Source organism: Cetorhinus maximus, chromosome 31 (genome assembly GCF_964194155.1).
Source record: "Cetorhinus maximus chromosome 31, sCetMax3.hap1.1, whole genome shotgun sequence".
In the NCBI taxonomy this organism is placed as follows: Eukaryota; Metazoa; Chordata; class Chondrichthyes; order Lamniformes; family Cetorhinidae; genus Cetorhinus; species Cetorhinus maximus.
Window position 1 is genome coordinate 1,237,361 of NC_135909.1, and position 14,275 is coordinate 1,251,635.

At 44.6% G+C, this 14,275-nt stretch overlaps 1 protein-coding gene across 3 annotated transcripts in view; it reads right to left on the reverse strand.

Annotated features, from left to right (window-relative positions):
* Positions 1 to 14,275, reverse strand: part of sptbn2 (spectrin, beta, non-erythrocytic 2) — a 297,786-nt gene that overhangs the window by 49,987 nt on the left and 233,524 nt on the right. For all 3 annotated transcript variants that reach the window (XM_078532661.1, XM_078532659.1, XM_078532660.1), the window contains 6 exons: positions 14,095 to 14,210; positions 11,930 to 12,042; positions 10,426 to 10,613; positions 8,286 to 8,403; positions 4,113 to 4,271; positions 455 to 757 (listed from right to left, as the gene is read on the reverse strand). In XM_078532661.1, the coding sequence (XP_078388787.1) occupies positions 455 to 757; positions 4,113 to 4,271; positions 8,286 to 8,403; positions 10,426 to 10,613; positions 11,930 to 12,042; positions 14,095 to 14,210 (997 nt within the window). The remainder of the gene's footprint in view (positions 1 to 454; positions 758 to 4,112; positions 4,272 to 8,285; positions 8,404 to 10,425; positions 10,614 to 11,929; positions 12,043 to 14,094; positions 14,211 to 14,275) is intronic.

Here is a 14,275-nt window from a genome sequence, read left to right on the forward strand (position 1 = left end):
TGCTGTGGTGGGATTTGAACCCATGTCCCCAGTGATTACTCCAGTAACATAAGCACTATGCCAACGGATGCCAAGTTACTGGATACTGGACTCTCTTCACCTCTCCTCTTGATGTTTTAAAGGTCTCCATTTCCAAATCCTTTCATTGTGTAATCCTGATCAATCCAAGTCATTTCCAGCTATACATCCCAGCCGATATTTCTCTGCTACTGTATTAACTGCTGTCTCCCCACTAGTCCCTGCTCTTTGGAACCCAAGCTGCTTCATCTCATTACCTACTCCGACCTTCCTACCAAAACAGCTTTGGCTGTGCTGTTGGTCCCCCACCCCTACTCCAATCCTTCAGAGCCCCCATTTGGCATTCTCCTCACCTTATTGTAAAGGAAGCTCTGATAATGGAAGCCTCCTTTTGAGAAGTGCGCAGTAAAACCGTGATCTGCACCATGCCACCAACCTTCATGTCTTCCATCCAGTCCACAATGTGCAGCATTTCCTGAAACATCTTCTGCAGCTCAAGGTTCCTCATGAGACGCTCGCGACGCGCATGCAGCAGCTCCCGCAGGTAGTCCCACAGCCTGATGACGTTGTCCTTCCTGACTGTGATGCGCTTGATGTCGTAGTAATGCTCAGCCTCCAGCTCCTTGGCCACAGCCACCACTGCCTGCACACGCTCATTGTAGGCGTTGATATCTGTCTCGATGGCCTCGTGCTTTCTTGTGGCAGCCTCTACTGCAGCCAGATCAATTCCAAAATTGTCCTTGAAACATAAAAGAGGAAAAAATTCAACTTCAACAAAATTATTGGCCCTGGGCTTTGTTTTTTTACCTCTCCCAGAAGGATACATGGCTGACGGGGGTGGAGGGGAAGGTCGGTACAGAGGAGGGAGGAAGTGTTTAGTCATGATGCCTGCAGACTTGATGAATCAGTTGTCAATTCCTGCCTGTCAATTTCAAATGTCCATAAAGAGAAACAACTGAGAGTAGATGAGGTGCTGGGAGGTAAATCCTGCACTCTGGATCCCACTACCTCGTGGAACGTCCTGCCCCACGTGCCCAAAGGTCAGAGGTCGAGTATAGACCTGTTCAGTCACAAAAAGGCCCATGGCAGAAACCAGCAACCCCGAGTAGACGTCATCTTCGAATCGAGGGACAGCCGATGACAACAAGAGGCAGCGAATCAGGTCTGAAATTGAAAAAGGAGACAATGGCGGATGGGGGTGGAGTCTGAAAGCCTGGAGACAGGTAAGGCAGAACAACACAAAGGTATTGCTGAAAACAGAGACGTGCTGTCGAAGCGTTTGTCTTGCACTCATTACGACAAACGCAAGAATGCCAAACTTCAAAGGGACCAACATGGTCAATTCTCATGTGGTTGTTCCCTTTGAAATTTGGCATTCTTGCATATGTCCTGGTGAGTGCAAGACGAAAAGCTTTGACGGCATGTCTCTTTTTTTCAGCAATAGACAAAAGGTGCAGACTCGTCCAACAGCAGCATGTTCTGACCAAGGGTTTGCATCCCAAACATCAACACATTTCCCTTCCCCCTGATGACAAGAGACCCATAAAACTGTTACTCACTATCAAATGAAGGAGGGAAGAAAGACTTGGTTTTACATACAGAAACACTGTGAATGCAATCATTAAGATTTCCCCTGGCTCATATAGCCAGTAGAATTGTGCAAGAGCACTGAATGGCAGAAATCCTAGTATCGCTTTATCACCAACTGATACCAATTCTTCTGTGGGAGAAGAGGATTGGGGCATAGATACAAGCGCATTACTTTGTCTCTGACTGCAAGCAGCTTCAAGCGAAAACAGAAAATTAGTGTGTGAAAGAGAAAAGACAGGCCCATGTTTCAGGTTTTAGTGAATGGTCCAACCTATACGGACATACAAATTAGGAGCAAGAGTAGGCCATTCGGTCCCTTGAGCCTTCTCCACCATTTGATAAAATCTTGGTCGATCTGACTGCGACCTCAGCTCTACTTTCCTTTATACCCCCTATAAACGTTGAACCTCTTCCTAATGAAGAATCGAGCTTAGCCTGAAAAATATTCAATGACCCACTGCTCTCTGGGGAAGAGAATTCCACACATACTGACAAACCCTCAGAAAAAAAATTCTCATCTCCGCCTTAAATGGGAGACTACTTATTTTTAAACTGTGTTCCCTAGTTCTAGTATCTCCCACAAGGGGAGATATCCTCTTGGCATCCACCCTGTCAAGTCCCCTCAGGATCTTACCCAAAGGTTAATCTGCATCTTTTAAATGCTGCATAATCCCCCCGTGTTTAAGGTTGCCACTAAAGGATGAGAGTGCACCGTCCCTCTCCTGGTGACCACAAAAGCTTCTGTAAATCAAATCAACACTTCTGAACAATCAGCAACGGTGCTTACAAAGTTGAAGCTACCCCGGCCAAGGTAGAGAAAGTTCTGGATTGTTCACTTATAGTTGTAAAAGTTCCGTTCTCCACGACAACTGTTAGCCCAGTATGCAGCGCTGAATTCCAGTGTTGGCAACTTCGGCCGGGAATTTTCTTGGAGCCACTCCCATTTAGTTACCATAAGGTCACCAGAAGCACGGTGGAAACCCCAGTACATGCTTTAAACAAGGTTGCCGCACTCCGGGTGAAATTACAGCAGGTGGAGCAGAAGTAGCTTCCAAGGAAATTCCCACCCTTAATTTTGCAAATGCATCATGGTTTACAAAAACATTGAATGGAATTTTTGAGAGCATGGCTGCATTATGAAGTATGACTTTCTCCAGCTGGTTGCTCACCCTGTGTGTCATGGGAACCAGCTTACTATCCACCCACTGTTTTATACAGGATTGGCACAATGCCCTCTGTGTTTAACTGGGAGCTTACTTTATTGCCTTCAGCATGTTTAACTGGGGGTTGGCACACTGCCCTCAGCATATTTGACTGGGAGTAGGTTTCCTGCCCTCCATGGATATTGGTGGGAACCAATTTACCACTTGCGCTGTGTTGAGAGGACCTGCAGGATCTACGTAACCAGATGTGTCAGATCCCAGCTAGAGATCTTCTCTTTATTAACAACTCTCGAGTGCTGCCAGCTAATGTACAATCTCTTAATAAACAACTGCCGATTATAAGTCATAATATTTAAAGAAGAATAAAAGAAGTACTTTGCTTGCGACACTGTGCCACAATGCAGTACGGATGTCTCATATAAACAAAACACCGAGTGAATCAGAACTAATGATGAACGTCACTCAAATCAGCTTATCACTTTCAGATGCTGACAAAGATGCTATGCACTCAGTTTTTATTTTGGATTCTCAGTGTTTGCGAGGTTTTCCTTCTTATCAGCGCTGCATGTGGTGTCTTTGTGTGTGGAATTCAGGAGTAAGTTGCTCCGTTGAGCAGAGGCTAATTTCCACGCAAATGTTATAGGAAGGATTTTATTGCCCTCGAGAGGGTACACGGGCAAGTAACAGCAATGACTCTGGGTATCAAGAATTTAAGTTCACAGGAAAGGTTAAGGACTTTGGGGGAGAAAGAAACCTTGGGGTGACTGACCTCATTGAAGGTTTTCAAGATTAAACGGGGCATTTGCCAAATTTGATCTGGCAAATTATTTACTGTGCCACTAGGTTCAAATCCAAGGAGATGCAAGTTAGGTGTCACGGAGTAGGAAGGGAAGCCACAAAGAGCTTTTCATCTAAAGCATAATCCATCCTACTAGGGACGGGTATTGAATTAGATCATATAACAAGATCAACTTGATGCACACTTTAAGAAAGGAACAGGGAGGGAGGGGCTCTAATGAAAAAGCAAAAGCTGGTACTGAGATCAGTCAAAAGCTGGTACTGAGATCAGTCAAAAGCTGGTACTGAGATCAGTCAAAAGCTGGTACTGAGATCAGCCAAAAGCTGGTACTGAGATCAGTCAAAAGCTGGTACTGAGATCAGTCAAAAGCAGACATTTGTCTGGCCAAGTGGCTTTTTGACCCTACAAATTTTGGCATTGTTGTTGACCTCAATGCATCAATCTGTAGGTTGCGTAGTATATAATGTTCCACCTGTTGTTGGAGCACTTCCCCTGCACTGGTGTAAAGTTACAGGCTTTGGAATGCGTTCACCTCTGCTTACCTGGGAAACAAGGCGCTGATTTTCACTCAGCCAGGTCTCCCTCATGGCTGCTTTGCGATCAAACCGGTGAGCAAGTTGCTCCAGTTTCTCCTGTCGAATGAGCTCAGTTCGCAAGGCCAGCTCCCGCTCATGCTCAGCTTTCTCCAGTCTTTCCCAGGCCTGGATGTGGAGGAAACAGGACATAAAAGACGCTCCAATTCCAACGTGGTGTAAGCGTTTATTTTCATATACGGGTTATCATGTCTAGCCTAACATTAAGTATCAGAACTTCTAGTAGGTAAAGGCACCACATCATGTAGCAATAAACCAAACAAAGCACAGAGCTTCAATTCCTGGTCTGTTCTGAGCTAGCTGCTCTCATTTGGGACATCAGTACAGGTCTGACAATTGGCTTCAGTGGAACTCAGCCACTGCTCTCATTCAAATAACCTCTTGTTGGAAAATGTATGCATATGGCTGCTAAGGGAGGATAGATGCAGGCTCTTTTGTGATTGCACCCATGGCTAAATAGCTTGTTAATGCTCAGTGTCTAAGGTTGCATATTGCTAAAAAAAAAGACATGTCAAAGATTTTCGTCTTGCAATCATAAGGACACTTCGCAAGAATACCAATATAAGGGGGAAACAACAATTTATACTGTATGTGAAGAGAGTGCTAACTGATTGGCAAGTGTCCTCTGATTGATAGAGGCGTTGCCATGGAGAATGCACCAGTGAAGGTGACTGATATCACATACGGTATAAATTGTTGGCTTCCCCTCATATTGGTATTCTTGTGAAGTGTCCTGATGAGTACAAGTTCAAAAGCTTCGACAGGTCTCTTTTTTCAGCAATACTCAAGTTCCGTACTACCAAATGACTATTTGTATACCTGAGACAAAGGTTGTATATAAGGAATGTCACTTGCGTGAGGTGCCACAGGGCTTGTGAAACCATCCCCTAACAAGAGTACCCCTTCAGGAGGAAAAGAAGATTGGAATTTGAGTACAAGGTGCTGTTTGAATTGGTATAATGCAATGGTTTACACCCTCTACGGTGGATGTAAAACATCCCATTGCCAGTATCTCAAAGAAGAGCAGGTGTCCTAGTCAATATTTATCCTTCAACCAACACCATTAAAAAGCAGATTATCTCATGATTATCACTTTGCTGTTTGTGGGAGCTTTCCGTCCACAAACTGGCTTTTAAAAATTCATTCACAGAATGTGGGTGTCGCTGGAAAGGGCAGCATTTGTTGCCCCTAATTGCCCTTGAACTGAGTGGCTTGCTAGGCCATTTCAGAGGGCAGTTAAGAGTCAACCACATTACTGTGAGTCTGGAGTCACATGTAGGCCAGACCGGGTAAGGATGGCAGATTCCCTTCCCTAAAGGACATTAGTGAACCAGATGGGATTTTACAACAATCGATGATAGTTGTTGTGGTCACCATTACTCAGACTAGCTTTCAATTCCAGATTTATTAATTGAATTTAAATTCCACCAGCTACCGTGGTGGGATTTGAACCTGTGCCCCCAGAGCATCAGCCTGGAACAAAAACAGAAAATGCTGGAAAAACTCAGGTCTAGCAGTATCTGTGGAGAGAAAAAGAATAGAGTTAACGTTTCGAGTTCTTATGACTCTTCTTCAGAGCTAAAGAGAAGTAAAAATGTAATGAAATTTAAGGGGGGTGGAGCAGGTGAAGCTGGATAGAAGGCTAGTGATAGTGGAGGCAAAAGAGAGATTGCCAGAGATGTCACAGACAAAAGGACAAAGGGGGTGTTAATGATACTGATACTGGTTAAAGGAGGTGCTGATGGTGGCATTAAGATCAGAAAGCAGAATGTGATAATGGCAGGACAAGGATAAGCACTCTGGAAAGAACAACATGAACAAGTGACAGATGGTCCTTGTGGGTGTGGGGTGGAGGGAGGGGACAGTGGTGGGGAAAAAGGTTGAAAATAGGATAAAAGGTGGGGATAAAACAACGAATAAAAATGAAAATAAATACAAATAAAAATAAGTTGATAAAAATTTTAAAAATAAAAATTAAGAAGAGAATGAATATTGAAAAGAGGGGATAAAAAGGGGGTGAGGATGGAGGAGAGAGTTCACGATCTGAAGTTGTTGAACTCAATGTTAAGTCTGTAAGGCTGTAAAGTGTCTAATCGGAAGATGAGGTGCTCTTCCTCCAGTTTGCGTTGGGCTTCACTGGAACATTGCAGCAGGCCAAGGACGGACATGTGGGCATGAGAGCAGGATAGGATGTTGAAATTGCAAGCAACAGGAAGGTCTGGGTCATGCTTGCGAACAGACCGAAGGTGTTCCGCAAAGCTGTCACCCAGTCTGCATTAGGTGTCTCCAATGTAGAGGAGACCGCATTGGGAGCAATGAATGCAGCAGACCAAATTGAAGGAGGTGCAAGTGAAGCACTGCTTCACCTGAAAGGAGTGTTTAGGCCCTTGGACGGTGAGGAGGGAGGAGATAAAGGGACAGATGTTGCACCTTCTGCGATTGTATGAGAAGGTGCCGTGGAAGGGAGCTGAGGTGTTGGGGGTGATGGAGGGGTGGACCAGGGTGTCTGGGAGGGAACAGTCCCTATGGAATGCCAACAGAGGGGGTGAAGGGAAGATGTATTTGGTGGTGGCATCTTGCTGGAGTTGGTGGAAACGGCAGAGGATCATCCTTTGAATGTGGAGGCAGGTAGGGTGAAAAGTGAGGACAAGAGGGACCCAATCATGGTTCTGGGAGGGAGGGAGAGGAAGGTGTGAGGGCAGAGGCGCGGGAGATGGGTCAGGCAAGGCTGAGGGCCCGGTCAACCACAGTGTGTGGGACCTCGGTTAAGGTTTTTGAAGCATTTTCTGTTTTTGTTTCAGATTTCCAGCATCTGCAGTATTTTGCTTTTATCTTTGCATTAGCCTGGACCTCTGGATTACTAGTCCAGTGACATTACCATTACGCCACCATCTCCCCGATTGACCACCGCATTTCCTATGTTATAACAATAACCACTGCCATGGGAAACCAATATTAGTGCTAACAGGAAGGGCACATGTATTAGGGTGTATGACACACAGATCCCAATCTCTGATGTGGCACTTAAGAGACCTGGTATAAAATAGTGCAGAAAAGTTAGAAATAAAAGATACTAAGCTGCTCTGCAGAGCCTCACATTACCACAGTGCTGCTGAGCAGACAGTAGTAAACTGTAGAGCCATGTTATTTATGCATCCTCTTAGATGAAGAGTGACCTAAATAGGGCCTAAATAGGGAATGAAAGAGAGAAAAGGGAGCTGAGAAATTAACAAAAACTGCCCGTTATGTTACTGCATACTGCAATAAACTGCCTGCTCTCAGCACAATGTTTCTGTGGGAGTAGCACCATCAGACATAATGAAGACTGCATTCGAGTGCTCCAGCTCATCCTGCCTAGCCAAATGCCCTCTGAACAGCGCAAAATCCTTGGGCTCTTACCATCTGGATTACTCCATTAATTTTAAATTTGTCCTCTTATCCCACTGGCCAGACAGCCTATTCTGGGTTCATTGTTTTCAGTAGCATCCAATTATTTTGTACATATCTTGTGGCTGATCTGTGGTAGGCAAGGTGAGACGTTAAACCGAGGCTCCGGCTGCCCTCTTAGGGATGTGTAAAAAGTGCCACAGCCACTGTTTCTATGGAGGTCAGGGGAGTTTTCCATAAAAGGCCCTGATGAGTATTTAATCCCTCAGCCACCGTTACTAAAAACAGGTCATCTGGTCATTATTAAATTGCTTGCCGTGCGCAAATTGGCAGTCGTGTTTCTTACACTACAATAGCGACTAAGTTTCAAAAAGTACTTCATTGGCTGTAAAGCATTTTGGGACATCTTAAGGTTGTGGAAGGTGTTATTTAATTGAAAGTCTCCTCCTTTTTGCGGAGTTTTGGTTTGATGACAGTGATGATGCAGGGGTCCAAGTGGTTTTTGAAGCTACAAAGCAGCAAGGGCCACAGCAATATCAGCAAAATTGGGACCCACCACAGAGGTGCTGGTGGGAAGGAAAAAGTTGGATATTGATGGTGAGAGTGGAATTATCCTTCAGGTGAGAAACTACTCATTGCAATCAAGCCATATGGAACAGTGATTCCATGCGGGTCCTGCATTATACATTTTTTACTAAACTAATTGACCATAAAATCACGAGCAGGATTCCTCACCTTGTTAATGTCAGAGATAAGCTTGCCCTCTCGTGGAATGTAGACTTTCTGGTTGTTGGCTCTCATTTTGCTTTGAATAGTGAAAAGCAGCACCTCCAGGTTACCCTTCTCTGTAAACCTGTTGAAGAAAGCATCACAAGAATCTGGCTAAACTGCTGTTATCGGTTCTGCAGTAACAATTTGCTGATGTGAATGAGCATCTGGGTCGACCTGACCACTCAATCTTACTTTCACTTAAAAAAAAGTCATAATTGAGCAACCTTACTGAGGGCATAATACAGGAGGGTGTGGGGGCTGGGGGTTGGTATCAAATTGGTCACTTGTTATACATCCTGAAGTCAATGGGAGGGGAAAATCGGAAGTGAAGAACGGGTTGCCAATCCATCATCAGTTGCCCTGCTGAAGTTGAACATTCCTCCCGTCAATAGTGTCAACTTCTTTCCAAAGCCAAGAAAGTAGGTTTAATCCCTGCACCACGGTGCTGAAATGGGCCGTGCCGTGTCTATGTGAAGGGCATGACATTCCGAAAGAGCCGCTCCAGCTGCAGAGACGTGAAGGAGCAGACTTGGAGTCTGCCCGAGATGGGAGTTCCAGACCCGTCGCCAATGTATGGGGACGGCCTAATTTGCATACCGGGTAAGGGCAAGTTTAGCAAAGCCCATCCCGGACCGCTGGCAGACAAATCACTGCAGAGGGCCGGAAACGCACCTAATGAAAAATAATGTTTTTTCTTCTTTCCAAAAATCTCAGCGACGAATAAAGCCAACTGAAGATAATTAATCTTCTCCGGATCGACTACTTTTGGTTGGGGCTTTCCTGGGGCTTCAGAGGGACTCACAACAGCCCTCAATTGGCCAGAATTGCATCGAGGCTTTTGAAGGGCGAATTGAACAGAATTGAACTGAGCGGCCTGGGGCTTCCTTGATGTGGGACGCAGAAAGGAGCCGTGTGGTGGAGTGGGGGAGAGAAAAGAGGAAATAAATGGAAGTTAGTCCACACAACCAACTAAGAAAACGGGGCCAATTCCCAACAGAAGCAGCTTCCACTTCATCTTTTGACACCTTTCCAAATGGTACACTGAGTTTCTGCCCAGTGTTTGATTCCAACCTCAGGCCTATATCATTACAGAGTTGGTATAATACAGTTTCAGCTTTAACAGTTTCCACACTGTGAGCTCCTAATTCTCAGTGTCTCCACTGGCAGCTCCCAATTCTTAGTGTCTCCACTGGCAGACCAAGTGAAGTTCAGGTGAGGCATGCCCATAAAAGCAGGGAACAATTAGTGAGTCACCCACACACGCTGTGTCAAAGATATATTAATTATATTGTTAAGGTACACGGGTGAAGGGCATTGTTTAATTAAGTACTTTGAGCACATATAAATAGGGGACACTATGAAAAGAGTATGCCAAAAGAGTATAAATAGGGGACGGCTGGGACACTGGGTGAGTGAGGGATGAACTATGAGACCGACCAAAGTCAATAAATTCTCTCAGTAAAGAAAAGCTCTGTGTCTTGATTTTGACTTCGCTAGCTTGCTTGGATTCTATTAACACTGCACTCATCCAGGCAAGTGGAGAGCATTGCTCCAACAACACTCAAGAAGCTTGACACCATCCAGGACAAAGCAGCCCACTTGATTGGCACTCCTTCCACAAACATTCACTCCCTTCACCACCGACGAACAGTGGCAGCAGAGTATACCATCTACAGGATGCACTGCAGAAACTCACCAAGGCTCCTTGGGCGGCACCTTCCAAAGCCACGACCGCTACCATCTAGAAGGACAGGGTAGCAGATAGATGGGAACAGCACCACCTGGAAGTTCCCCTCCAAGCCACTCACCGTCATGACTTGGAAATACATCACCGCTCCTTCACTGTTGCTGGATTAAAATCCTGGAACTCCCTCCTAACAGCACTGCTGGTGTACCTACACCACACGGACTGCAGCGGTTCAAGAAGGCAGCTCACCACCACCTTCCCAAGGGGAGTTAGGGATGGGCAACAAATGCTGGCTTAGCCAGTGGTGCCCAGATCCCGCAACAAAATAAAAAAAAAACAGGACAACTAGATGTAAACTTTTTATATATCTGCCAATATATAGTTGGTGGTGGGGGGTGGGCGCCCCAAGTTGCTTACTTGGGTGGTTTCTCCACAGTGCGGTATGTGTTGAAGGCCTGAAGCTGGTTCTGAACCCCATTTAGTGAGTTTGCCAGTTTACGATCATTCAGTGTGATGATGGTGTGCTCAATCCACTGCAGGAGGTCGGAGGCGAGAGTTTCATACTTGTCAATCATGTTGTCTGCCTCGATTGCGTAGTCCAGTACCTGAGGCAACACAAACAGCACAATTATTCATTGGTGTGTGGAGCATCACAGAACGTATATAACAAACTGATCAACAAAGGAAATACTTGGGTAGTGAATCGTAGATATATGTCCTTGATTAAAAGAAAGTGGGCACAAAGTGAGATTAGGCTGGGAGGCTCGTTTTTTGGCTGGCGCAGACATGTTGAGCCAAGTGGCCTCCTCTGTGCAGTAAACTTTCTATGATTCTAAGCAAGGCAGGGTGTCGTACTGAACCACAAAGACCAGAAATCGCTCTCCTTACTTAAGTATTGCTGAATAAAGAGACATGTCTAAGCTTTTCCTCTTACACTCATCAGGACACTTCACGAGAATACCAAGAATGTTAAGAATTACGCTGACAATCAATTTAAGATTGTCAGTTGAGCTCGCAGTGTGGCGCATTTGCGTGTACTGGAAGCTACATATGTTAATACACAGGGCTCTGTTCCTTGCAGACAGGAAGAACATTACACACATCTTGTTTCAGGTTTCCAGCATCCGCAGTATTTTGCTTTTATATTACACAGATTGTGCCTGTTTCAGCTAAAACAAAGTAAGTGATAGCCATTTGCTGACTCATTCCTCAGGGCAATGTCTTGCCAAACAGGGTCAAGCTGCTTGATTTAAATTTCAAACGATGCCTGACAGTTAACTGTCAGTCGCCATCGCTGATGCATTCTCCATGGTAACGCATCTGCCAATCAGAGTCCACTTGCCAACCAATCAGCATTCTCTTCATATACAGTATAAATTGTTGTTTTCCCCTTATATAGGTATTCTTGCGAAGTGTCTTGATGAGTGCAAGACAAAAAGCTTAGACATCTCTTTTTTTCAGCAATACTCAAGTTCCGTATTGCCAAATGACTCTCTGTACTTAATTAACTGATTGTGGCAGTTGGGGTGCTGCACTTGATTTTACACCCCTAGGCTACATAGAGGGAAAAAAAATCAACCTGGGTTCCCAAATTTATCAATATTCAGTCAATGTGCTCATGGAGAGGATTGGTTGTGATGCCTCTGCAGCCAACTAGCTTGCTGATCAGCATCCAGCTGACAGTAGATTAATAGCCAACTGAGATACTGGAAGACAGCCATGGAATTATGCCACAGTGAGGAGTCAACACCTCTGGGGAAGGAAGGAAGTAAAATTAACTGTAGCAGACAGCACAGCAGCCATGCAGAGAAAACAGTGTTTTTGACAGCAATATGTGTGGTGGGGGTCATGTTGTGATTAGTGTCTTTGTCAATATTACAGTGTTCTCATTGTTATTTCACTCAATTATCATTCTTCATACCTTCCCAATACGTTTCCCTTCTACAGCCAGTGCCTTCATCTTGGAGAAGTAGTGATAGTATGTAGCAACGTAAGTGATGATTGATTTCTCGTCAGGCTGGTCCACACTGACATCTGGGAGCAAAAAAGCTAGAATGAGTGCGGCCCTCCATTTCACCAAATGCAAACACAGCAAATACTCGTTTCAGCATAAAATATCCAACTTAATACAATAAAATGATAATATTGTCTTCTATCATATTACTTGGGATCCAGGAATTGCTGTTTATGACAGTCTGCCAATGTTGAACACACTCACGTCACATTCTGCTGCCAGCTGTTTTAAGGGAGATTTTAACTGAATTCTAAACACTGTTCCCTTCTATCTTTTTTTAAAAAAAGAGAAACTCTAGCGTTATCCTCAACCCTTCACTTAAGTTGACAAAAGAAAGAGAAGACTTGGAAGTGAATCAAGATGTGTCGTTAAGGTGAGAAAGGTTTGGAATTTAAAAGCCAGTGAGGGAGGCCCACCTGATCCAAGCCCAGTTAGGATTTGGCAGGGATGAAGGGAAGGCAGGTAACAACAACAGCAACTTGCACTTATACAGCACTTACAACAAAGCAACTCATTCCAAGGCACCTCACAGCAGCATAATCAAAATTTGACACTAAGCCGCATATGGAGATATTAGGCAGAGGTAGATTTTAAGGAGCATCTTAAAGGAAGGCTTGGTAGGGAGGCAGACAGGTTTAAATTCCACAGTTTAGGGCTTAGGCATTTGGTAGGTACGCCTGCCAATGTTGGAGTAATTAAAATTGGAGATGGGTAAGAGGGCAGAACTAGAGGAGCGCAAAAATCTCAGCAGTTTGTATGGTTGGAGTAGTATAGACATAGGGTGGTGGGGGGTTAGGCCTTGAAGGGATTTGAAAACAAGGTTGAGAATTTTTAAATCATTATGTTGCCAGACCTAGCAAAATGAGATAACAAGAATAGGGGGTTAATAAGTAAATAAAAAAGGCTGACAAACATCTCGTGAATGGAACCATTCTTGTAAACCTCTTCTGCACTCTCTCCAATGTGTTCACATCCTTCCTATAGCGTGGCACCCAGAACCGTACATAATATTGCAGCTCAGGTCTAGCAAGTATATAAATTCAGCATAATCTCCCTGCTCTTGTACTCTATGCCACTATTAATAAAGCCCAGGATACTATATGCTTTATTAACTGCTCTCTCCACCTGTCCTGCCACCTTCAATGATCTATGCACATATACACCCAAGTCTTTCTGCTCCTGCACCCCCTTCAAAATTTCATCCCTTATTTTACATTATCTGTACATGTTCTTCCTAGCAAAATGCATCACTTCACACTCTCCACATTGAACTTCATCTGCCACCTATCTGCCCACTCCACTAACTTGTCTATGTCCTCTTGAAGTTCCACACCGTCCTCCACACAGTTCACAACACTCCCAAGCTTCGTATCATCTGCAAACTTTGAAACTGTCCCCTGCACACCAAGATCTAGATCAATTTTCTCTTCCAACTGACGAGGAACCATTTGGCCCACATCCAATACCTCACTCCACTCAGCTGTGATTCAGTTGGTAGTACTCTCAACTGCACGTGAAGAGGCATGGTTCAAGTCCCACTCCAGGACTCGAGCACGAAAATCAAGGCCGACACTCCAGTGCATAACTGAGGCCCCATCTGCCCTCTCAGCTGGATGGGAAACATCCCATGGCACTATTTTGAAGAGGAGCAGGGGAGTGTTCCCCCCGGTGCCCTAGCCAATGTTTATCCCTCAAATCAGTATCGCTTAAAAAAAGAAATCTGGTCATTACTGCATTGCTGTTTGTTGGAGCTTACTTTGTGCAAATTGGCTGCCATATTTTTTACATTAAATACCGACTATATGTCAAAAGCACTTTATTGGCTGTAAAACACTTTGGAACATCCTGAGGTCATGAAAGGCTCTATGTGCAAATTTTTCTTTTCCCAATTGATGACCGAACTCAAGTGTCTATTATGTCAAGAGCCGCAGAAACAAACACACAACTTGTCTCACAGCGGGGCTAACATACTGTTCCATTAGCTTTACTAAAGTTTTAACACACACCGGTTAAATCCAGTATATCACAAACATTAGGATCAGGTCTAAGCCTGTTCACGTGCCCTTATGTACCTTCAGGATCCAGCAGCTTGGTGAGTCCCAGCTGCTGCTCTGCCACATTGAACGCATTCTGTAAGTTGTAGTGAGCATTCGACTTCTTCAGTTTGTCAAAGTCAATCAAATCAGGCCTGAAATGAAGAACAAAGAGGAGAAAGGTAAAAGAACAAGGTTAACAGCGCAAGACAAAATTACA